The following is a 26,437-nucleotide window of genomic DNA, read 5'->3' on the forward strand; positions in this document are numbered from 1 at the left end:
CTATCAGTCGTTTCTTCTCCAACCAGTGGTTGGCCCTCTCCATGACCATAGACAGCGATTACAGACACCTCATAGCGGGTCTCTGGGGTTAGACCGTCCAGGATGGTAGCTGTGGTGCCCCCATTGGTTCTCTTTTCTCCCGTCTCGTCACTGAACAGGGATTTCCAAATAACCCGGTACTGCCGAACATTTCCCGGGGCAGCAGCCCAAGAGACTGCAAAACTGGTGTCAGTGACATCTCTAGTGACTAAATCTCTGGGTGATCCGAGTTCTGTGGAGAGATTGATAACAAGTAAAGGTAAGAAATTACATATATATGTTTTTGAAACAAAATAGTAGAAGCTCCAGGAGTACTTCTTTGGAAAAATCTAAATTAAATTGGTTAAACTGAAAAAAGAAACATTGGTTTACAGCAGCTGATGTTTGTAAAAGGGTTCAAAAATCTTTAAAATGGATGATTGGGGATTTTAGAGTCAGGCTTATTTTAGCAGCTTATCCAGATTAGTTGGTCCAGAAGTTACCATGCTGGCTGCTAGCATGAGAGCTGGACTTTGAACTTAACTCTTACTTTTTTCAAGCAACGCTTTATCTAATCCATGTTTTAGAAGTACCCAAGCAAACTGGTTTTTGGAAAGAAATTTAGGATTTTTACAAGAATTGCTTTACAATTTTGTTTTGTTTTTTCTTCAGAAAAGGGGACCAGAAATGCCCCAAACAAGTCTCTAGACCAGTGATGTTTTTGTGTCAAACTCAGATCCTCAAACCCTATTTAATTCATTTCAATTCAGTTTATTTATATAGCACCAATTCACAACACATCATCTTAAGGCTCTGAACAGAGACTATTCAACCAGATGAAACAATCAGTTTTCTGTCTAAGGAAAAGCAGCTGATTGCAATGACTCATTGACTTGAAGGCAATCCCTCAAACAAGCACGCTTGTAGCGACAGTGGAGAGGAAGAACCTCCTTTGAACAGGAAGACACCTCCAGCAGAACGAGACTCAGTGTGAGCGGCCATCTGCCGAGGCCAACTGGGGTTCAACACAGCACACCAGTGTCCTGAAGTCTCTGTTCAGCAAACATTATCAGATGTCCCGATTTTCTGACTGGTTATTTGTCTCTCTGGCCAAATCTTTATGTCTTGGACTGATAGAACATTGTTCGTCATCTTACCATATCACATTAAAGAGAAAATCAATTCTTAGTGTTTGAAAGGTATGTGTAAGATTATACTACCATGCTAAATTTAATTTGGCAGCAGCTGAATCTTGATAAACTGATTCTAGACCCATGAGGATCATTCCCCAACCATAACAAGGTGTACAAATGAACCAAAATGAAGAAACTCTGCAGTGCATTGGCAAAATCCAAATTCGTGAGGTTTACTATAAGTGATGAGCTACAGTTAACTCTTAAATAATTATAATAATTTTACAGAACTTCACTTCGAAAATCCACACTATCCCTCTTATAGCTTAAAAAATCTTAACAGGGCCCCCGTTCAAAATCTATCAAAGGGAACTATCCCTTTAAGAATGATTTCTTTATCAAGCAGGGACTGGTTTCTTATATAGACATCTTGTTATTTGAAGAAGTGAACAAAACACAAGCTAGACAGGAGGAGCAGTCTCAGCAATAAACCACCACCACTAATCTGTCTCCACTTTAACCCCTCAGGATGCGTTTGAGCAACTTGATTTTCTGCATGCCTCCTGGAAAAAGTTCTGCAAAACTCATTGCAAATCATATAACCCCCAGAATCTCCCCCCTGCACAAGTTGAATTTTCCACTGAAACAGAGGAAATGAGTCCCACAAAGTGTGTTTTCTATAGTTGCAGATGTTGTGCGAACCCCGCTGTTTTTGCTCACTTTTCCTGTGGGACCAGTGTGAAAGCAGAAACACAAGGAAATGCAGAGGAGGGGATTTTATGATGGACAGCCACGACATGCTTGGCTGAGAGGGAAACTCATGTTGAGGTGGATCTGTCTGGCTGGCATAAAGTGATGGATTAACCACAGGAAGATGGGCTGCAGCACATAGACTCCCACACATCCTTAGGGATACTGATCCTAGAGCCCAAAACGCCCGCAGCTATGGTAATATAATCACATGCACAGCAGAGCTTCAAGCATGGTGGTCCAAATCAAACCTCATTCATCAAACTCAATAAAACAAGGCAAGATAAATAACACAACATAAGGAATGAGCTGCAGAATTAATTAACGATAAAAGAAGTTTATAATGTTTCCCGTTTGTGAAGTCACAATACAGGCACCTTAGACTCCGTACGAGCATCTATTAACTGCTACTGGAACCCCCATGGTGATCATCTCTTTGATGACAAAGCAGATCAATTCCCATCTTAACAGCAGCAGATAATTCAAAAATGATGGCCAATGCCAGAGGCTAATGAAGAGTTCCAGATTTTGGAGAGCTATGAAAAAGCACAGACCTCTTACTAACAGATTCAAGACCGAACCAAAGATTTATCTTCACAAGCAGAGAAAGCCGGATGAAACTGACTGACTTTTCCAGCAGTGTTGTGAATTGTAGCATGAAAAGATCACAAGATAATGACTTCTGCAGACGGTGGCTCAGTTTTTGTCTATACTTACAGAGAAACTCAAGAGCAGCCGCCACTCCATCACGCAAAGCCCCCTTTAACAAAGCACATGGTCCACAGACTCTTCCGAAGTTTACAGTCAACTCTGAACATTCATTCGTTATCCGTCAGGTTTTCAAGTGTGTTTGGTTCAAAGAAAACATGTTTAGTGTACGTGTTGCTTGGTTGTGTACATCGATAATTATAACAGGGAAAGGATTACAGCAGTTTTTTCTCAGCATCTTTACAAATTGTTTAATCTGTGAAGTCAAAGAACATTTCAGTCAGGCTTTTGAGAAAACATCAGTGTTGAGGATAATCTAGAATAACATCAGGACCATCTGCTGAAATTATGTTGGCCACCTATTTGCTATAAAACAGCCCTGACTGTCTAAGACTTGGCCTCCTCTATAGTTCTGATGGTATGCTGTACTATTTGGCACTGAGATCTCAGGAGCCAGAACATTAATTAATCTTTGGCTTTGGTGGATTGAGGTTTTATTAGTCAAAATGAAAACCCAAACTTGTCGTTGTGCTTCTCAAACTATTCCTACTGATGTTTTGTGATAGCGTATATAACCCACAAACATCCGAGTACAGAAGCTGCCATTCAAAATGGCCCTTCCCAAACACCAGCCGAATGGCAGCCCACTTCCCGGCAACTCCCAGCAAAATTCCCTCCAACTTCCAGCCACTGGAGTGACCCCCTCCTTCTCCTTGGTGTGCATATTTTTTTACTCTGACTCCACCATTTCACTGAATTACAGGGTCTGACCAGGACATGACGCTTCTCTTTAGATCTTAATGTCCACAAATCATGACAAAAAGAATAATTTAGTACAAAGATTGATGTTTAAAAAGGAATTTTAGGGGACTAGATCACAAAGAATTCACAAATACAAGAAAAGATGAAAATTATTTCTTAGCTGTCAATGAGTGGATGCAGTCAACTGGTTTTCCTTAGATAAAAAACTTTGAATCAGTTTGACTGTATGACCTGGTTAAATTGTAAAGTGCCTTGAGATGAAGTGTTGTGAATTGGCACTATATAAATAAACTGAATTGAATTGAACCAGCCAAGGGCCTATCAAGGAAAGTGGGGACATTTTGAATGGCTACTACTGTATCTCAAAACCAACATGACCCTTTTAATTAGATTGGGCAGCAATAGCTCAGGTGCTGAATCAGACAACCGTCAACCCAACATACAAAAATTCCCATGACTGCATTGTCAGTTCAATTCAATTGAGTTTATTTATTAAGCGCCAATTCACAAAAAAATTTAATCTCCAGGCACTTTACAGAGATAATTAAATTAGATCATACAGTCAAATTGATTCAATTCAGTTTATTTATATAGCGCCAATTCACAACACATCATCTCAAGGTACTTTACAATTCAACAAGATCATACAGCCAAATTGATTCAAAGTTTTCTATCTAAGGAAAACCCCCTTTTAACAGGAAGAAACCTTCACCAGGCTCAGTGTGAGTGGCCATCTGCCGAGGCCGACTGGGGTTCAAGGAGACAGAAGCAGACATACAGAAAGAATGATTCAAAGTTTTCTATCTAAGGAGAAAGAAGACTCATGGCAAAAACCAGTGGATTAAACGGTGTTACTTTCTTATGCTGTTTTTGATGCTAAGCCATCTAGGAATCACAATTGTTCCATGGTTGCCAGCTGCCCCTTAAAGAATAGAACTTTCCCGTTTTAAGAAGCAAAATTAGGTGTCTGATGTAATGCAGGTTTGATCTAAATGTTTACAAAATGAATTCAGAAATGCAAGAAAAGAAAGACATGAAGATTATTTCATAATGTCCGTAGGGTGGAAGACAGTCCCTCTCCAAAAAGTATCCATTATTTAATCTTCACAGAGTTGCCAACCTTAGTTGTTTTCTTCCTGATGAATATAGCCCCCCCCACACACACACACTTACATGTGCACTGATAGAAATAATCCATATGTTCTGATTTACCCTTCAGTGATCTTATTGCTATGTCTGACTAGTATTTATGAATAGATGTGAAAAGCCTAGAACAAACAACTAAATGCCTTTTCCTGCAGTAATTGGGATGACATAATTTTGTCTTTGACACAAATTGCTACCATAAACTTAGAGTCAAAGAAAAAAGAAATGACACTTAAGCACATGGCACCAAAGTCTTCAAGGCTGCAAAAGACCAGAATTTGTCTTTTTTTGAAGCTCAGAATTGGCATTATGTACCCTTTTGTTCCTTAATAGAGCAGTTTTTGATGAATTCAAAGATTCCATTGAACTCAGACTATTTTCCACCAACCGACTCAAAATGACTCCTGGAAAAGTAATGTTTTGCCATCTTAGCGCCTTATTTTATTTCTCTTGGTTCACTTAAACATGCACATAAACCACATGGATGATGTCTCTAAGCCAAAGCTGTCTGTCCCAGGTTATACTTCACAGGATCCTCTCAACGGTGGAAAAACAAACAATCTGACAATACCAATGAAAAAGTGTTGAAATGTTTAAAATGGTGCCAAGGAAATTAACCTATGCAATTCTGCAAGCTTGAACTTGTACATACCATTCCCACCCATTCTAATAGATAAAAATTTCTGGCACTGACTGGGATCCCATTTTACTGTCCTAAAATTTCAACACATCTATTTTTGCAGCATGTGCAGCTTATTCAGCTGTACATTAATAAAGGGAATATCTCATTTAAAATGTGCTGTGCTGTATTGACAGTTTGTGACTCTACAGACCACCAATGACAAGTTAACTCAATCTCATGTTCAATAGTCCACTTAGAGATTATATCAGCTTTGTCACGTGGTTAATTATCCTTCTTAAAACAGTCATCAGAAGAGATTTACAGTAGCAACAACAATCAAGTTTCATATGGTATTTAAACAATCTTAAATCAGGATGTAAATAGGACTTATTACAATAAGCAATTATGTTTTTGGCCAGTTAAGGGGAGCTTATGCTAATTTTATTCTTTTCAATTAAGAGGCGTAAAACTCAGTAAGGTCCTCTGCTGCTGTAGCCCATCTGATTCAAGGTTCAATTTGTTATGTATAAAAATATAGTGTTCAAAACCATGTACAATGTTTTTCTGTTTGCTTAACAACCACCTCCTTTTGGGAAATTCTCGCCTATTTTGCATACCCAAATGGATAGGCAAATAACTTATAATTATTATAGATTATAATTACAGTACCTTAATTAATAAGGAACTGTAAACCCCAATAACATGTGTAATATATTATTTGAAAGCTAACACTTTCGAGTTTCTGAATGAAAATTGGTTGAGTAAAACACAGCCCAAGCTGCATCAGCTCAAACATGACTCAAAGTAGATTTTTTTTTTATCCTCGAAAATAACAGGTGTTTTTTGAACAGCAGTAACAACGACATGCTTGCTTGTTGTGGCTGCCTTATCATGTTTACATTTTGACATGCTGCTACATCTGTGTTAATAACTAAGTTAATAAAATTAACTTAGTGTTTGAATTGTGGCAAATCTAAGCTTTCCAACAATGTCCAACATGTGTATATTGGTAAACATTTGACAGGTGTAATTTTCATGCATTCTGAGTAATTAGTTGTAAACACTAAAAAAGGCGGGTTTTGAAAGGTTAAAACAATCTGTGCAAAAATGAGAGATGGATTTGCATAAATTCCCAGTTTCTCACGAACCTAATTGAAGTTTATCAAGCACGCCATGTTTGAGGTTCAGCTGCTTGTTTCACCACACCTAGATGCATGTATGGTAAATGGAAATGGAATGCAATGAGTTGCTAGCATGCAATCGGCTGAGCAACCATTTGCATGCAACTAAGTATGAATCTGTGTTATAAATGACAGCTTTCTAGGTATCAAGTGAAATATGGGTTCAGAGTGACAATGTCGTTATGTCCTTGGGCAAGACACTACATCTACATTGCATGCTGATGGTGGTCAGAGGGCCCGGTGGCGCCAGTGTATGGCAGACCCACTTCTGTCTGTGAGCCCCAGGGCAAGTGTGGTTACAATTTAGTTTGCCACCATCACTGTGTGCCTGAATGGGTGAATGACTGAATGTAGTGTAAAGCGCTTTGTCCAAGTCTCTTGACTTGTACAGGCCATTTACCATTTCAGCTTTGTTGCCCTAAATGTGGAACAATATGAGGTCTTAATAAGCTTTGGACCCACCCCAACAGCCTGAGGCATTGTACTTCACATTATGAAATAACATTCTTTCCTCTCACCTTCAGCCTGTGTCTCTGCCTGTGTTTTGCCCAACCCTTGAGGAAGATGAATAGACAGTCTTCCTTCAGACGAAAGACAGCTCACCCACCATTTAAGGAAAGGTTAGGTAACATCTTCCATATGTGGAATAAAGCTCCAAATTCTTAAGTAAATAATTTCACCAGGCCTCTGTATAAAATACACGTTTGGGATGTCCAACTAGCCTCCTACTGACACCCTCTGTGTGCTCCAGCTGAGTCCTCTCAGGATGTTTTTGTCCAGCTCAAGGCTCCTGTCTTGGCAAGTGCTTCTTGGTGGACACAAGGGAGGTCTCTGTGCAAGCCTTTGAGTCTTTGCCTACACAGACTTCACAGAGTTGGTCAAGCAAATCCCAGCATACAACACAGTTAGGTTATTGTTGTGGAATGACAGCTTTATAGCTTTAGGTGGGTAATAAAAGTGCTTTCTCAGCAAGGCCTTTAGTGAGGGGGTGTGTAGCTGATGAGAGCACCGATTTAATCTTTATCTGTAATTGAAAGCACTTACTTTGATTTATTTTGGAAACAAGAGCTCTTTAAGGATAATTACATTTTTTCGTGTCATTAGATTTTTTTTTTTATTACATCAAGCAAACTTTGGTTATGGTTCAATGCAACCACAACACAGTTTGATGACACTTATGATGACAAATTAACTACATTTTCCTGTAATTTTAGTCTTTTTCTGATCATTAAGCAACTTTAAAAGGAGTGCCAAATTTAAATCAGGTCATCCTAATTGTTTGCCCATTATTGTTTAGTAGGGCCTAAAACAATAGTCCTCACCTAATCATAAGCAAGTCATATGACTTCAAGCCAACCAAATAAGTTTTTATTACAGCCTAATTCAGTAATTGATGTTAAGCTTCGAGCTCAGAGTATTATGGTCAAGGAAGCATCCTACTTAAAATTATTGAGCAGATGATTTAGATTTAAGATCCAATTTACCAACACTGCAACTCACAGTACAACAAGCCGAAAAATGATATCCTCTGCTATACAAAGCATTTTGTTGATGTCCTTTCCAGCCTTGCCCCTGTTTAGCTCTGTCTCTCCGACCTTTCTTCCCTGTGGTGCGAAACAACAACAATCTGCTCTACATGAGATGAACAGAACACCAAGCTACCATTGCCACATGATCAACTTAGCTGAAAGCTGGCCTGCAGCTGCTGCACTCTGAGTTGTGTCCAAAGGAAGGTAACTAATCCGCAGTAATTAGTTATGTTCAGAGTGGAATGGTATTTTGCAGCAACAGAATATCCTAAATATTTGAGAAGCTTCCATTATTCAATAAGTCACTCATTCCATAAAGGCAAAGGTATAAAAACACTACCGGAAAAATGGAGCTTAGGTCAAATTCAAGTCGTTCCATATGTTTTCAGGGCGTAAAAGTTTTCCAAATTCTGTAACTCTCACTTCCTTTATGAGCAGCAAAGCTACCCAAACCAACCATTTTTGCCAAAAGGATTACATTGCGTTCCACGTTATTTCCTCTTTTCAAAAACATGTACAAAATAGATTTTGATTATAAGTCCAACTCAGTGTCTTGTTTAAATATTGATTTTTTTCTCAGTTTTTTTCTTATTACAACCAGAACCTGCAACATGCTGGTGAAGATGCTTACAAAGCTTATCTCATTGGCTAACAAAATATGTGAATCAAAGTTTCATTGGTCACTCAGTTGTGGAGTTCTAAGATGCTGTTTCTTAGGTGAAGGATGTTTTCATTGTACTCTGGATACTGAGAAAGGAACTTATACAAGATTTTGGGAGCAGTTTGGTGAATAAGGGCCAAGTAACACACAAAAGATATTGCTTCTATTTTCACTTTGCCATGGGAAAAAAAAAATCTTTAGTTGATTGTTTTGACTCAGGATTTTATTTTCATAGGAAATACAACAGAATATTCATTTTCTGTAGCCTCTTTATGCCATGATAGAATGTGTTTAGGAATCCCAGAAGATGAAAACAAAGTAAGAAGTGGAAAACATAAGTTGTAATTTGATGACAGATTGTAGGTTATCTGTGTTTGTCGAGTATAATTTGCCTACAATTGAGTTGATGGTCATTTTCTTTAGGATCCCCTTATTCTAAAGAGGTATAACATGTTGGGTTCTATTTACAAATTAGCTTGCTGTTAGATGCAAAACAAAATGTGACATCAAAAACGTCCCGGGGCCAGGCAGTGGGAGCTAAGGAGTCTGCATTGTTGATCTTCTAAACCAGGGGTAACGAATTAAACATCAGTGGGGTCCAAATAAAGACAGTCAACAATCAGTAAAGGTCCGAAGAGATTTTTAATTATAATCTGTTACTTTAAACAGAATTTAACACTGAAACGAAATTAGGTTTTTATGCATCCATGTTATACATTGACTTTTTAAATTAAAAATATTTTTAAAATGTTTAAAATTTTTCGATTTTAAAATCTACAGCGTTTTTTGAAGTAGAGAACCACATAGTTCAGTTTGCTATATAGACAATTTCCTGATTCACATATTTTATAAAACACCTGAACTGACCGTTTGTTTGGGGTTTTTTCTTTTTTATGGCTTGTGGGCTTTAGGCTGACCCGCAATGCTTTAAACCTGGGTTCGAGTAGAGACAAAGCCATTCTCAAGCACATATCAAGTTGCTCATTTTGAATTCAATATTTATTTTTTATTATGTTCACGGTGCAGAACCCTGCTTCACAGAAGTAGTTTGAGCCAAACATAATCAAAATGTGCAGGGTCATCTCTGAGCACGCCATTGCACATATCTGTCACCAGTTCACTGCGCTTCTCCCAGCAGTCTACACTTTCTTTCACGTTTTCTCATCATCATTACCTATCGCCCGGCTTGCCACAGGTTTGCTTGCTGTGTCTAAAAGTAGCTAGCGGCAACAGCCCTGACCGACACAGCTCATTGGCTAATATGCATCAAGTGTAGCCTGGTCCCGGAGAGCTTTACCATACAAACAGGACAAGCGGCACAAGTGAAATTAGACACTGCTGTCGGACAGCATAAGGTAACTTATAAATGTTTTAAATCAGGCTGGATCCATATTAGTCAGCATGTGGGTCCGGATCTGGCCAGTGGTCCGCTAATCCTTGACCTCTGCTCTAAACCAAGATCTGACCCAACTGAGAACTTACTACAATCATTTTACTATGCTTTAAAGTGTCAAATTAAAGGTTTAGTAAAACTGAGTCTTACCTTCTAAAGTAGTTCCTGTACCCAGAAGAGGATCCCCAAAGCCAGTGGAATAGCGCGCAGTAACAAACAGCTCATATTCAGTGGCTGGTTGAAGGTTCTTCAGCATTGCCTGGGTGGTATCGCCGTTGACAGATATCTCGTTTCTCTCACCTCCTTCTGCTGGTTTATATGCAATGCTGTACTGACGGACATTCCCCGGAGCAGCCTGCCATGCTAGTTTCATTGTTGATATACTTTCATCAAAGACACGAAGATCTCGTGGAGATCCTCGAACTGAAAACAAGAGTAAATTAAAAAAGAGAGAATAAATTAAGAATCTTCCTCACACTCAGGAGGCAAAAAGTTTACAAAAATATTTCTCAAAAGTTTCACGACTTACTCTCCTTGGTGGTACCATCTACACTTCTTTCATCTCCAATGCCACTTGCATACTCAGGAGATACAGAGACACGGTAAGTGGTGATTGGGAATAGCTCTTGGAGAACTATGGTAGTTTCTGCTCCAATGGTCTGGGCCTCTAGTATTTCTCCTGTGCCACTTAGAGGAACATAGGACAGACGGTACCTTATCACAGAACCAGGAGCAGCCTGCCATGACACCCTGAAACTGTTTGTTGTTTCTTCTGTCACTCGCAGGTTCCGCACAGAACCTTGCTCTGAAAGGGAAAGCTTCATTAGAAATAAAAATCTTTCCTCCATTCAGAAATCTTAATCCTTATCTTGGTAAACAGCTCACCTTCCAGGGTTGTTTCTTCACCAGTCAAAGGAAAACTGTCTCCTTTATCATACTGAGAATAAACGTTGACTTCATAGGTGGTTAATGGATAAAGATTGGGAAGAACGGCTGTGGTCGTGTCACCTGGCACTATCAAGGAAACATAGTCTCCAGTGACATCTTCGGCTTTGCGGAAGAGCACAAGGTAAGACAAAACAGCAGCAGCAGGAGCTTTCCAAGTAGATCTGAAGCTTCGTGAGGTGATATCAGAGAATCGTAAATCTTGAGGAGGAAGGAGACCTGCCGGAATAGAGTATTCCATTTTAAAAGACAGTACAGGTGCAGTAATTTAAAAGCAAAGGGACTTTCTAATTCTTTAATTAGACATTCTACACAATCTTACTTTTCTTTTTGATCTTTAAAAGTTCCTGTTCAATCCTCAGACAGATGGACTGAGTCAGTTCCTTTGAAATTCTCTGGAAGGCATCAAAGTCCTCAACTTCATAGACATGAGTATCTGCCGGTGGATTGGCAATGGCCTCCAGCTCAGATCTTACAGCGTCCTTTACACCAACAGCAAATATCTCCACATCAATATTCCTAAGGTCGGTGGCCTGAGTCTTAAAAGAGTCAGATGACTTTCCATCGGTGATGAGAACCATGACGCGTGGAACATTATCCCTGGCTCCTCGAGCTGGAACAAAGATTTTATCCTTGACATACTTCATGGCTCTGCCAGTGTTTGTGGAACCACCACGGTAGGGGAAGGTGCGCACAGCTTTGACAGCAGCATTAATGTCATGATGGGTGTTTAGGGCAAACTCAGTGTATGGATCTCGACTGTACTGGACCAAGCTAATCTGTATTTTATTAGGTCCAATGTCAAAAGACGTGACCAAAACCTCCAGAAAGGCACGGACTTTGGCAAAGTTCTTTAATCCAATACTGTATGAGCCGTCAACCAGCAACACCACATCAGCCTGAACATCCACTCCCAGAGAGCACTCTGGAAAAGAAGAGAACATTATTAATTAGTTGAGTATATTTAGTAAGTTGCATTTTCAGGAAGAGTAGACTACACTTACCAGTGGACACCTTGACAGGCTGAGTCTTCGCCAGATCCAGAATAGGTTCACTTGGTGTCAGACCTTTCAGGGCGAACAAACTGATTTCGTACTCAGTCTCAGGGGAGAGGTCTCGTGCATTTATGGATGTCTGCGTGGGTCCAATGTATAGTTCTTGGCGCTTCATTCCAGGAACCATGGGAATAAGAGTTAGCTTGTAGCCAGTAATTTGCCCCGGGGATGGGTCCCATGTCACCCTCATTGACTTGGATGCAATTTCTGTTACTTGCAAGTTAGAGGCAGGCTCCACCACTGGTATCAGATGAAAGACAAATTACATTGTTGTGAATTAAAAGTGTTTAATCAATGTAGCGCTAAATCCGCATTGAATAAATACGATTAGACTTACTTTCATCCCCACTAGCCAAAACTGTAAGCTGCTCATCTACACTAGAGCAAACTTCAGCGATGATCTTTTTCTGGACCTCTTGAATCAGGTCAAAGTTGGGCACATTGTAAACATGTTTGCCATGAGGTTTAGATGCAATTTCTTTGAGCTCATCCACATCTGCTGATTTGATACCTGCACAGATAGATGTGGATCAACACCAGTAAGTCAAGTCTTTCTGTCTTCTTCGCAGATGTGACAGATGCTCAGTAGCTCTGGAGAACCACATAAGTTATGGAAAACAACAGTATTTTTTTTTCCTAAAGGCAACCGTGGATCAAATAAAGAGCAACAAATGGAAAAGACAAACTGTTTCCAAGAATAGGCAGGCCTTCACAATTTAAGGAAACACTGAATAATAAAACATACCTAGGACAAATAGTTCCACTCCAATGCTCCTAAGATTTTCAGCATACTCCTCCACCGGGTCCTGGGATTTTCCATCTGTGATGATCATGGCTACCCTTGGAAAACCTTTTCTTGACCCACCTGCCTCAGTGAAGATGTTTTTCAGCAGGTAGTCCAAGGCATCACCTAAATAAAGAAATGCATTATGCAGCTTTTATTTCATATAGGCATAAATAAAACATTAAGAAACCCAACACCTTTGTAGTCAATTTATCCCCTTACCAGTCATTGTATTTCCTCCTTTGTAAGGCACTGAATTGATGGCTTGGAGAAGGTCTCCTCTTCTGGTGTAACGCGTAAGGGGGAACTCTGTGCGGGTATCTGAGCTGTACTGAACCACAGCGACTCGGGTCTTGTCCTCGCCAATGTCAAAGGCCCCCGCCAGGGAGCTGATGAAACTACGGATGTACTGAAAGTTTTCCCTGCCAACGCTCCATGAGCCATCCACCAGAAAAACCAAATCTGTGATGGCACTCACAGAACACTCTGACAAAAAACAGTAGAGAAGCAAAAAAGATTAAACATGATCGGAGGGGAAAAACAAATATTAAGATATTGTCTAAAACATTAGACCAATCAGGATTATTAAGACTAACGCCAATTACAATAACAAAAAAAAACTGTTTATTCCTCAAAAAAGGTAAATTTTCATTTCAAAGTAAAGTGCCAGTAAATATATGACAACCGGCTGGTTTTTGGACAGTAAGTTTTATACCTCATTTCTTCTGAATATGTAAATAAAATCAAATTCCTGACAGGTACTTGGATGGCTATGAGCTGCATTTAGGATTGCAAGGGGAAAAATCAACTGATGCCAAACAGTGGGCTGGTATAGTTACTCCAGCAGATGGCTTTACAGACTAAACATTCAGCTAAGGCTCCACAGACTAGGATATTTTTTTCAGCTTTAAAATCCAAAAGGATTTAAATCATAAGTGAAATTTTCTGGAACATTTAAGATGACTCCACTGACAGGGCTTATGTGACCTCTTTGAATACAAGTTCAAATACCAATTTCTCAAAAAAAAAAATACTTTTTTCTAGTTTAAATTTGAATATGAGTTTCAAAGATGCTTTTAAACCATAAAAAGGTTTTTTGAATTAAATTATATATTGTTGGATTGTATGTTTGCTCATCCTGTGAGTATCAAAAATTTGTCTGTTTAGCAATCCATTTTATGATTAAATCAAAAAAAGAGCAAAAACATTTTTCAGAGACTGCATGGGAGCACTGGCCTTATTCAGGTTTTGGTCTCCACCACAGTAAACATACTCACTGATTGCATCCAAATGTGGCTTCCTGCCTCGTCCACTGGCGTTACTTGACTGAACTGAAACAGAGGGAAACTTGGTGAGTAGCAGCAGTAAAACTCCAGATCCATTGTGTAAGTTCTCACAAAAGAGAACAGGCAAGAAAATCAACACATTGTAAAACTGAGTCCGCAGGATTAAGAACCACATTCATAAACTATGCAAAGTGAACAACTCTACACAATAAACAGATTTGACTTTCCAATGTCCCCTGTGGCTAAATGGAAACAGAGTCCTTTCACTTTTTCCATATTTCCATGCTCACGGAAGCTACAGAAAAAAAGGCCTTTTAACTCAATTTTCATCTTTTTAAAAGCCAAATACATTTAAAGTGTCTAAAGTCTCTTGATATAAACAAAGACTTGTATTTTGCAAGCTTTGTCATAATACTGAGGAAACTAGATAGGATAAGTACGAATGTGCACACTGCAAGAACATTTTTCTTAAATCAAGTGTATTTATCCTTCATTTGAGTAGGTTAATACGATGATTTCCAATGGAATGAGTTTTTATACTCCTAAAATAAGATAAATACTGTAGATACTATGCACTTGCATTAAGACAATGCAATAGTTTTTTTTTTCTTATTTTAAAGGTCAATTGTCTTGTTCCATTGGCAAAGTGTCTCAATTACCTCTTCAGTATAAGAAAATATTGACTCATTTGTAGAAAAAAGTGGCTTCTTTAGATGCCAGTGCAATGTGATTTAATAAATTAGAATATCATTGCAAAATTAGCTTGTTTTTTTTTTTGCAATCTAATGAAAGCTTGTATTCATCAAGGGTAGTGACGGCCTAGTGGTTAGCGCATAGAGCTTGGAATCCTGAGGTTCTGAGTTTGAGCCCCGCTCCCACACTGCTCTCCGGGTGCTGCACAATGGGTTAAATGCAGTGGTAAATTTCTCCAATGTCATATCAATAAAGTTCAGTTATTGTTTTTTAGTATCCAACTATACTTAATGTAATATATTTAAGCATTGGTCTGACAATTTGGTTAACATGAATAAAAGAGATTGAGCGGACTTTTAACTGACATATTATTGGAAAGCTAAATAAAAGGACGCACGACCTTGCTACCTTTGGACCTGGTGTGTCTCCCTCAACATCTTCAGTGGCCTTTATAGAATTTTCTAAAAGGCAGAATTTTTTTTTGTTTGTTCATTTTCTTTTTTGGGGGGGGTGTTTTGCCAGACCTTTTCATTAGCATAGTTTGAATCAGTACTCTATGAACTGCTTTATGTGGAGGGTGTCAATGACTGCTATAAAACCGTAAAGTCTGCAGTCTTCTCTATGACAATGCTTGCCAGAACATGTCAAAAACATTTAAATGAATGAAGAAGAAAAAAAATGCTGGAAATGAAGTACTCTGGATGTAACAGACATTAGATTCCCCAAAATCTTCTTGAAGTTAAAGAACTGTTTAAATTATTCTCTTTGCAAAAAAATATCATACATACTTGTCAGCTGTCCATAGATGGGGATGCTCTCCTCGTAACCATTGTAGGAACTTATTGACACCGTATAGTCTAAATCAGGCGTCAAATTGGTGATAGATGTTGAAGAGACATCTGCATTAAGGTTTAAATATCTTGCCGGTTCGTCTGGAGGAAAAAAATAATAAACTTTTCAGTTGCAGTATCATTTTAGTACGCTGTAAGCTTAAATTAACTTGACATAAACTGTTTTATTCTTACCTGCATCTGATACAATTTGTATTCTGAAGCCCTCTATTGTTGCAGAGGGTCTTACCCATGACATTTCCACTGTGTTCTCATTTAGTATTTTAAATTTCAAATCTGAGGGCGGTTCCACTGCAAACAGAGGATCAAACACGATTAAATTCCATTCCAAAATGAAGGCTATGTGTAAATGTGAATGTATGGTCAAAATAAACACAAGGCATTTTATTCAGGCATTCACAGGAATTCCAACAACAAACACTTCACAAGTGAAGCTCGCTTGTTCATTGTTGGGGGCAGGCACAAAGAGCTGACATCCATTGGTGAGAGTGACAGATTGAGAACATGTGACGACATTTGAAGTGAGAAGCCATTTTGGAACAAAATGGCACCTGTTTGAGTTGCTCAAGCAACTCAAGCACTGGCAAACACATTTCAAGTGCACAAAAGTGCAAACACTGTGAACCATACAACACATGCTAAGTGCAGTCATCACATTGCATGCCCCGACCACATTCTACACTGCTTTTATGATCAAGTTGAGCTCAGTATTACAAAAAGAAAACATCAGTTACTGATTATACAATGGAATCAAGATTGCCATATAGTTTCTGATGGTCAGAACTGAGCACCATATGTTATATATACGTTTATTGTATATAAACATATTTCAGAGACAGGAAGTGGTTTATAGTTTATTTGGTTAAAACACTTTGCACTAGTGAGTGGCACCCATCCATTGTAAACCTGTAAAAAAGAATACACAATTCGTCGCTGGAGACTCTTGTGTACTTTTTTCTCTGGCTTAATGCACTAGAAAACAACTTTGTTCAAAAAAAAAAAAAAGTTTAATAACAAAGAAAAAGTGTGCAAAAAAATACAACAAACAGAACAACAAAAAAACTTCTAAAGTGTTTCATGACGGCGCAAATCTTTACATTAAGATGATTCAGTCACAGCATCATGCATCATGTACATGAGAAAGTTGTTTAAATGAACAACTTTGACTGACTGGTGAATAGGTAGGTATCCATGTGCAAGTTGGAACCACAGACAGAGATGACAAACGTATTTTAAAATGATATTCTGAGTTCAAAATAAAAGGACAGGCAAGTAGGAGTTATTTGCATGCATAAAAAAGTATTTGTTCGTATCAAAAGTGTTCAAAGTGTTAGTTTTCCAACTGTTTTCTGTATCACCTGAAGTTAAGTCAGGCTACATATTAATATACAAACTATTCCTTACAAGTAACATGCATCTTTAAAAAATACAAATCGGACAAGGTCTTTGTCACTTTCTACATAATTCGAGACATGCAAACCTTGCATACATACTATAACTTTTTGGTCCTTTTTTTATAGGGATGACAGCATTTCTAAAAATGGTCATCTTCTTTTTTGACCTTCTTTTGGAAAGTACAACTACAAGGATCTCTACTGTATACAAAATTTAACCTACTGTACTTTGCACGTATAAAATAGCTTGTGTGAGAGGGGCCACACATGATGCAAAAACTCGGCCTGATTACAGAGTGCATTTAACATCAAAACTGATTTTATGAAAAACTAGAAGAATAGATTAGTCTGGTCAAATTTTAGTCTCGGTAAAATATGACTTAGCTAATTGTTTTAATGATGAGAATGAGGATTTATGAACACTTTCTCTGCTAAACCATAAATCTGTTGTAATTGGCATGCATAAAGAAGCTTGTGGGGGTGGAGCCGCAAAACTGGCTGTAGCCCATTGACCCCCACCCTGCTACATCCTGCCATGACTACATAGTACATTTAATGTCAAAACTGATTAAATGCACACACAAGTTTTCCTTTAGACGTCTGTCTGCGTTAAAGGAGCTCGTATTGTATAATCATGTGGATGAAGTTAGTATAAGAGCATGCAGTAGACATTAAACCATCAGCAAAGAGCTGCTCCACACAGGAAGCAAGAATATCATTTTAAAATCCACTATGAGGAAAGGGCCATAGCTTGGGACACACTGAGTGCACAGGCAGATGACAAACAGGAGCCCGCCAAATACTTAAAAATCTGGATTGGAGGTTCACCAACCTGGCATTTCAACTCAAGGAGCCCCGAAGATCGCGTTCCCCTTTTTTTCTTCATCGAATGGAGGCATAGAATAAAGTACTGGACATGTAGGAGTGTAGGAAGGTCTGGTGTTGGAACTCAATGGATTTTTCAGTTGTTTTATTATGTTGAAGTGGTTTGAGTGAGACTGGTTAGACTATTTACTCAAGGAACAAAGATGGATTGGTATAGAATGACACACTCTGGTCCGTTATTTAGATCCTGTGGTTTTGCTATTGATAGATGGATGATGGCTCCGTTAGCTCTCAATAAAAAGACACCATGGTTCCCAGGGGCCAGATTCTGGCTACTGTTGTGGTACCTCAGTCTCCATCCTGTCAGCCAGTCAGCGGTCCTGACCAGAACGACCGCCAGGAGAGGAGACCGAGAGAAGAAAGCCATCCCCAAAGAGGCAGGAAAAATGCCAAAGTAATTCCGCAACATGTGCTGACATTAAACACTGGCGCATATTAACTTTCCATATGTCTCGCAACTCAGCATTTCTACTAATGCCCGCAAAAAAAAAAAAAGAAAACCTCAGAAAGCCTCTTTGTCTTTGTGCTGTCTGAGGAGTAACTTGTTGCTCTCAGATTTCATCTTTCCATTCCACTTATGAAGATATGTGAGGGCAGACTCCTCTCACCAGGGAGAAGAGCTCACAGAAGGAAAATCTCAGAAAGTTTCCACACCCTGTAATCATCTTTGCTATTAGCTCTGAATGGAGTGGTTGCATAAGACATTAATAAGTCATTTTATGTCAGAACTATTCCTGCAACTTCATACTGTCAGTCATCTATCATGTATTATCCTTTTATTTTTACATAATGGAGAATTCAACTTCTGGTAAAGTGATGTGTGAGCTGTAAATTGAAGCTGGGGATGAAATAATTTCCTTTTATAAACATTTATAACGTAAAACAGTAATCTATCCATATCGTAAACTTTTAGTTGCACTGGAAATGACTGGATCTAACTGATTGTTTTACAAGTTACTGCTGCAGGCGTTCTAAAACCACAGTAGGGAAACTTTTACATATACGCAACATCCTATCCTGTAACATGTTTTAATGAGGACATAAGAGTTTAATTGCAAGGATGTTGGCTGCTTTCCTGTTTTTCATTGGGGAAAAAAAGATGTTGCATCACATTGCTAAAAAAGGAACACACATTATTAGTTAAATCATTTTTGTTCTAGTCACTTTCCTGCTAAATTACAAGTGAAATAGGCTTTGATTCGGTAATCTGAAAATTTCTCTGAATAGTTTGTTTATCCAATTTTAATTGCTCCTTAAATACAAAGTCATTTTAGATCAGTCAGACTAAATCCTTTTTAAATTAAAGGGTAAGAGGGAAAAAAAGTCAACATGGACTCATTCACATAATGAAAGCACATTCAACAGTAGCTTTATTTAGTTCATCAGGGGGCATACAGTTCATTTATCACTTTCATCATTTACTGACAAAAAACCTGAAAATACATAAATATCTAAAACTGGTGGAGATATAAAGGGAAGAGGAGAAGGAGAGATAAAGAGCAGGACAGGTTATGTCAGAAGAAGAGAAAGACCGGGTGGCTTAATTTACCTTGAGCATCTATAGAGGGCAGCAGGGCTGCGAGGAAGGCAGCAGCCAAGGCCAGCGACAGCCTTATCTTCATGTTTGACCCTGAAGGATCAGCAGCGCATCAATCAATCTGTCAGGACAGAAGGTATGTTTGAGCCACCAGCTTACTCAGCTCACCCTGCTACAGGGGCATCCCAGGGTTGGGACAGGATAACTCTTAAAGTTGGCAGAATTAACAAGTGATCTAAGATGCCTCATCATCTAAAAAAACTCTGTGTACAGGCTTCTTTACACAATAAGTGCCACACCTTGTTGCTTTGAGTCCACACCCATGCCCTGAGGTGTATAATTAACACTGTAGTGGGATTTAAAAAAAAAATAAAAAAAACTGTTAAGAAAAGCTCATCTGGTTTCAAGTTTCTAAAGACACAAACTGATTGCTTTCTGGCTGCCTTTGATCTCTCTGCTGCTTCACAACGCAGATCACTACATGCACCTAAATCTGTGGTTTTCACTTAGTCATGCCCTCCGGGGAAAGTCTATGTGCTCATTTACGTTTACCAAAAACCAAGTCTGTGCACAAATAGCTCAAAATCCTTCATTTGATGCAGAGGGAGTCGGCAGCTGAAGAGTTTAAAGTGACTTCATCATCTTTCCTATAACTTTATATTCCTAAAAAGTATTGTAGAAATGTGCTCTTCAGGTTATTGCAAGCCCAGCTGTTTTATAAGCAGGTTCTGCACCCCGCCTGGTGCTCAAGCAAAAAAACTGCATCGAAAAAATGGGGTTGATATGGATCTGCTTGATCCATTTCATATAAAATTAAATTAAATCTTAAGTGGATATGCCCTTTAGATGCACCACTGATTAAATCAACAAAATAAAGTGATCAGTCAAAATAACAAACTGTATAATGATTTTAAAATGTAAATCTGTATAAAACAATAAAGGTAGAACAAAATATATAAAAGGGTGTTATCTTTATTCTTTTAAAAAATCTGAAAAAAATATATAAATCTATATAAAATTCCATGTGATTATAAATAAAAGTATGCCTACTTACCAATTAAAGCTCCCGTTGTTAACTAAAGGGAGCAGATTTGAGATCAGCCTGCTTGAAGCCCCTCACTCTGTAAGCCAACAGAGAAATGGACCCCTCTGTCCTCTGTAGGGACTACAGGAGCCTCCACCAGCCAGATGTCTCAGGAGCAAAAGCCTTTTTCCGAGTGGGAAGAATCTTTCCACCATCGGCTACTTAACAAGGGGGCAGTTCCAAGCTCTTGCTTTACTAACATATGGGTTTCTTGTGAAAGCTCTGCCTCCTGCTGATGTATGTCCCCCGCAAAGAGGGAGCCCAAGTTTGGAAATGACCCCCCCACCCACCCTGCATTCTTTTAGTCTGTTGATATAACGAGTCTCCAGATCTAATATGACCTCACAGTACTTGGCCAGACATCTCTGACAGGGGGAAGTGTTTCATTTGGAGCAGAAAGCCTTTAATAATGTAAATATGGATTTTATGCTCTCTAAACAAATATGAGGAGAATTTCTCCATCTGGAGAAACAGAAATTCATCAGAATTGACTCGTTAAAAAAAGTTGATTTGTAAGTGAGATGCATTCTGTGCTTTAAACAGAACATGAATCAAATCTGGAAAATTGGTTTCTGTTGGACACAGTAGCTTTAAAGATGCGATCCATTCAACCTCCCTACTGGCAGGCTTTTAGTGCACCCCAGTGTTTAGAATAAAGCATTACAGGAAAGTAGTTCAAAGGGAAGTAAAAGCTTTTTAATCTGGAGGCTAATAAAATGTAGAATCAAATAATATTTTAAACAGATTGCTGATAGTACATTATTCTGTCTAATTGTTGGAACAGAGCTGGTACAGTCCTGAGGAGATATACTGGGCATATATTAAAGCCCATATTCATTTAGGATGTATTTAGGCCTTTTTTAACATTAATGCATACAAAAAGAAATATTTTTACTAATTTCAATGTGATATATCCGAGACATACTATTTTATGTGTCACCTTTTATTTTCTGCCCAAAAATAAGCTATATAATACTCTCAGACAAATTATTATCCTTCATATTGAGGGCTTTAAAAGAACCTTCATTTTGGACTGCTTTATTTCTTTCAAAAACATTTTTAATGAGTTTTTGAAAATGTAATCCCGGTGGAAGACTTAATCCAAGTCAAAATCAAGCTGGAGCTTTTTTTCTTTTTCTTTTTCATTTAAAACAAAATAAAATGAAAGAAAATAATAATAATAATAATAAAAATCATTATAATAAAAATATATCTAAAAGAAAAATAATAAAAAAAATAAAAAATTTAATAAAAAAAAAGGAATCCCTTTATTACTTTCTATCTGCAAACGACCAGTAGGCTACCACAGTTTGACTGAATTATATTATAATAATGATTAAATTCGAACGTTTGCAAAGAAACTTTAATTTGGCTGATATATAATATATTCTTCAGAGTTGCATCCATTCGTCTATGCAATTCACAATATTAAACATGCCACCATCTTTGATCTTAAGTCTTCCTCTGACTTATCCAATCATACCTTTTATCGTTGTGACTAACTTCAGCCTACACCCCTGCCTTTATAAGTCTATCCTGCATTTTCCTATCAGTACTGTTGGTGGCTAAACAATTTCATAACATAGTGTTCCCAACTCAATACCTAACAATTTGTACAATGTCCTCAAAATTAAAACCTTTCCTTTGACTCCAAATATATGTTTATTTCATCTGAGCAGGAATTTTCCCCAGAAGGTGTTTTCCATTCAGGCAATTTTGGAGCAGAGGCTTGTTTCTCATTCAGTTGCAATCTGGTTCAATTTGACAATGGTGTTCCAGAAGAATCAGATTCATGGTAAACATTAATAATCCCTGAATGCGTAGCAGGATAGATGGGAACATTTTTTATCCATTTTAGTACTCTAAGTACATTTTGAAACTGCAACATTTTAGATCATGTTAATGTCTGTCTAAAAGATTTTGTTTAAGGAAAAAAAATGGTTGTGGTATTAATGTATAAAGAGATTGATTAATACAACATAAATATATTGCTCTTTCATCAGACAACCAAGTCCGGTACAGCAATCAGTTTAATTTAGACTTCTTTCATATAAAAATCTTACACAAAATATATCCATTCCCCCCGAAATAGATCAAAACAAGTGTCAGCGATGTGACTGTAATCCAACACAACTGATTATACGGACCTTGATGATACATCATGAAATTATAGTAATCTTACCCTCAAAGACACTGTTTCCATAATAACATTGGGGTCAAATCATGGGTGCATTGTGTATTACATCCCCTAAAAACAGACTGAGACATCTGAAGGCTTAGTCATCAAATCTAGAAGCAGTGCTGACATACCAAACACACTGAGAGCCAGTGTGGCTCTGTAGAAAAAAATCCCACCCTACAGATGAATTGGCGCACTATTATTCTGCTGATCAAAGACGGAAAAAAAGCAATTTATCATTCTAAAAGAACAACACATGGGCATCTATTTCATGCTAAAGGATCAGATGCTTTGATTTCCCAATAAGAGATTTACAGTTTGTTTGTAAAGAGAAAATCTGGGGTTAACCAAAGTTAGATGATGGTAAACAATACAGTCTTACATAATATGATTTGAATAGCAAGTCAGTGGTCCACTAGAGTTGCATAAATTTGTCTAATTGTGCAACATCTGAGCTTTGCAATAAGTTGAACTATAGGCCCATCTGCTGGCCAGATGAAAATTAGAAGGACAACTTCTCCATGTAATACTTAGAATATGAGTTAATTAGACCATTTAAAGGAAAAGAACGGTCATATTCACAATTCAAACTTCTGAAAATACTTTAAAAATTAAATTATTAGATACTTTTCTATATAATAAGTGTTTTTAATTAAGAGTAATTTTCATTTGAATGTGCTTTACTGGAGACATCCATGTTGGTCAAAGAACACTACTGCCACCTACAGGTTTGTGACGTCATGGTTTGGTATCGGCTGTTGAGCAAGTCCCAATGCTGTATCTGGTGTTTGTCACAATGCGATATTTCATAAGTCATCTTGAAAAAATTGTTAGGTAGGGTACTGTTAGGTAGTGATGGTTTAAAGAGGCAGCTCGAAGCAGTTCGACACATTGCCAAACTATATTGTTGCTGCGTTGATACTCTCTCACAGAATACTGCACCTGCTGGACATTTAGAGACAGTGCACGTAGCTTATTTGACAGACTAAACTGAATTGATTTGATGACCTTCTAGAATGATATAATTGAAGTTATTGTGTTATATTTTATCATTTCATATTTATATTTAAATTGAAAATATCTTTGATATTTTTAAATGCAGCCAATAAATAATGTAAACATGAATCATAACATGAAAATTTAGGGGAAACTGTGAATGAGGATGCTTGTGGACTAGGATATAAAATCATATTTTTAAAACAATGAGTGCAGTAAAAACAGTAAAGAAAATCAATTTGAAATGAACTTTAATTCAGATAATTTAAATAAAAGCGCACTGGCTGAAACGTTCCTGTTCCTTTTACTCTGCTCCAAAATTCTTGATAAATTTAATGATAAAGCGCAAAAGATGTGACTTTTTTTTTTTTTTGCAGATTCATCATGTTGACAGATGAGTTTTTAAACATAGTTTAGTGAGTCGGTCAGTTAGAAACAACTCCTGTATCAGTCACATGATTTTCTTGAAACGACATGTGCACCGCTACAGTGTTTTGCTCAATGTTCTCCACGCATGCACCGATGCATCGGTGTTAAGCCGGGTGTACAATGTGCGAGTTTCGGGCCAATTTTCCAGTCATGCAAGAATTTTCCAATCGGCCTGACTTTCAGCCTGATTGTGCGTTGTGTAGTGTACAGGGAGTAACGAGGGGTGATCAGCCTCTCACGACCACCTCCCAATCTGGAAGCGTGAGGTCGGGGGCAAATCGCTCAGTGCTTAAACAAGGATTCCTCTTCTCTTCTTCCTCTCAGATGTAAACACAGGATCATGGCAGGGGTGTGAGTGAAAAGGAGTTCTGTAAAAATGACAGACCACATTTGCTCAGCCATGTCTTTGTCAAAATACGTCACTTTTTCATTTTAGGGCTTTAAGCACACAATTGCACAAAATGCCAAGGCAGTGCATTTCCCTCTAGTGAGCTTCATAATCCTCTTCTACTCGTTTGTCTTCCGGATAGACGAGTCTGAGTAGCGCCATCTCACTGCGGAGCTGAGCCCGATGTGGTTTTTAGACGTACAGTGTGAGCAGGTAGATCGCATCAGAGCATGGGGCCGCACAGTGTGAGAACATACATCGTGAGCTGTGAACTCACACTGTACGATGAAACTCTGCAGTTTCTTCGTACAGTGTGAGCCGTAGCTGCGTGCAATGATTGAAAAAAATCGCCCAGTGTATGACCGGCTTTACTGGACCCATCACTACTTTTACCCGATGTATTCCAACGTCCAACTGCCATGCACGTGGGCATTGTCAGTTTCACTATAGCTCTGGTGAATTTCAATGGTGAAGTCGTCTGGAATTCTTCAATAATTGTTGATTGCAGATGTGTCTAGTAGTTACCATTGATTTTGCTTGTAAAGCGGGGAGAGTTGGGCAAAAATGGCTGACAAGCGATTGTGACGAAAATCATTACTTTCATTTTAAATCATATTTTTAAAACAATGAGTATAGTACAAAGAGAGAATAAACGAAGAGTCAATTTGAAATTAACTTTAATGCAGATCATTTAAATAAAAGCGCAATGGTTGAAACGTTCCCCTTCCTTTTACACTGCTCCGAAATTTTTTAATTTAATGATAAATTGCAAAAGATGTGATTTTTTTTTTTTTTTTGCAGCTTCATCATGTTGACAGATACATTTTTAAACAGTTTAGTGAGTCAGTGCACCGATACAGTGTTTTGCTCAATAGGCTCCATGAATGCACCGATGGATCTTTGTTAAGCCGGGCATACACTGTGCGATGTTTGGGCCGAATTTTCAGTCTTGTGAGAATTCTCCAATCGGCCCGACTTTAAGCCTCTCACGACCACCTCCCGATCAGGAACCATGAGGTCGGGAGAAAATCAAACATGTTAGTGAGTCGGTCAGTTAGAAACAACTCCTTTATCTGTCACATAACTTTCTTGAAACAACACGCCCACCGATACACTGTTCTGCTCTATGGGCTCCACGCATGCAGCCCAACCTATGGCTGATGGGTTTTCTTCTGTTAACTAATCTCTCACTACCTGTTGCCAAGGTAATGCTTGGGAAATTATATCCCACAGCTTTAAAATTAAAATCCATTCATAAAATAAATGTATTTATAATTGGAACAAGCATCATTAAGTTTTTATGTATACTTTAAATACTATTTTTATCTTATTTTATGTATGTATTTATTGGACCATGAGTCTGGAATAGTTTTATCTATCTATCTATCTATCTATCTATCAATAGCAAACCATTGAAAATTTTATGACTTGATTAGGCCAGTGGATTACTTTCCAACTTTTTTATAGATAGATAGATAGATAGATAAAAACTAATGAAAACATAAAAGAAATAACTTGCTCTGAAAGCTCAATGTGATCAGCTAGATAATCTTCCGCACAAAATATCGTTATATCAACTAAAACTAAAAAAACAAAAAATAAAACTTACAAATGATACCAAGTTATTGACAGAATTGTTTATTTGGACCCTAAAAACCTTATAAAACCCAAAATTTTCAAATTTAAATAGCTATTTTTAGTATGGATAGTTCTAAAACAACATTGTAACAGAAAAGTAAATGAAACAAGATATAGGTTAACAAATGGGACACTTGTAAAGTGCATATCATTTGGTCAACATTAAAGACTTCTGATACAATTTTAAAATCGGGCCAAACTAAACTGGAAATATAAATTAATGTTGTGTAATTAGCCATAAACATGTTCAAATGTCCTTGGAGTTGGGAATACTGGATATAATGGTAAAGTTTAATGTTACATTCTCAAGCATTTTGCAATTAAAGCACATTGGCTTAACAGAACAGTGTAGATTAATTACAGTTGGGAGTATATGCTAGGAGTATTTTA

At 37.9% G+C, this 26,437-nt stretch overlaps 1 protein-coding gene across 3 annotated transcripts in view; it reads right to left on the reverse strand.

The window, feature by feature from the left end:
• The window catches only part of col12a1 (collagen, type XII, alpha 1), a 77,065-nt gene extending 56,477 nt beyond the window's left edge, over positions 1 to 20,588 (reverse strand). For all 3 annotated transcript variants that reach the window (XM_015396524.1, XM_015396540.1, XM_015396533.1), the window contains exons 1-14: positions 20,388 to 20,588; positions 19,346 to 19,454; positions 15,692 to 15,808; positions 15,455 to 15,598; positions 13,965 to 14,018; positions 12,910 to 13,173; positions 12,649 to 12,813; positions 12,241 to 12,414; positions 11,853 to 12,143; positions 11,171 to 11,773; positions 10,789 to 11,067; positions 10,433 to 10,708; positions 10,054 to 10,326; positions 2 to 271 (exon numbers count right to left, since the gene is read on the reverse strand). In XM_015396524.1, coding sequence (XP_015252010.1) covers positions 2 to 271; positions 10,054 to 10,326; positions 10,433 to 10,708; positions 10,789 to 11,067; positions 11,171 to 11,773; positions 11,853 to 12,143; positions 12,241 to 12,414; positions 12,649 to 12,813; positions 12,910 to 13,173; positions 13,965 to 14,018; positions 15,455 to 15,598; positions 15,692 to 15,808; positions 19,346 to 19,418 — 2,983 coding nt within the window. In that variant the 5' untranslated portion in view covers positions 19,419 to 19,454; positions 20,388 to 20,588. The remainder of the gene's footprint in view (position 1; positions 272 to 10,053; positions 10,327 to 10,432; positions 10,709 to 10,788; positions 11,068 to 11,170; positions 11,774 to 11,852; positions 12,144 to 12,240; positions 12,415 to 12,648; positions 12,814 to 12,909; positions 13,174 to 13,964; positions 14,019 to 15,454; positions 15,599 to 15,691; positions 15,809 to 19,345; positions 19,455 to 20,387) is intronic.
• Positions 20,589 to 26,437: the final 5,849 nt, after the last annotated feature.

Source organism: Cyprinodon variegatus, unplaced genomic scaffold (genome assembly GCF_000732505.1).
Source record: "Cyprinodon variegatus isolate N-32 unplaced genomic scaffold, C_variegatus-1.0 Scaffold27, whole genome shotgun sequence".
NCBI lineage: Eukaryota > Metazoa > Chordata > Actinopteri > Cyprinodontiformes > Cyprinodontidae > Cyprinodon > Cyprinodon variegatus.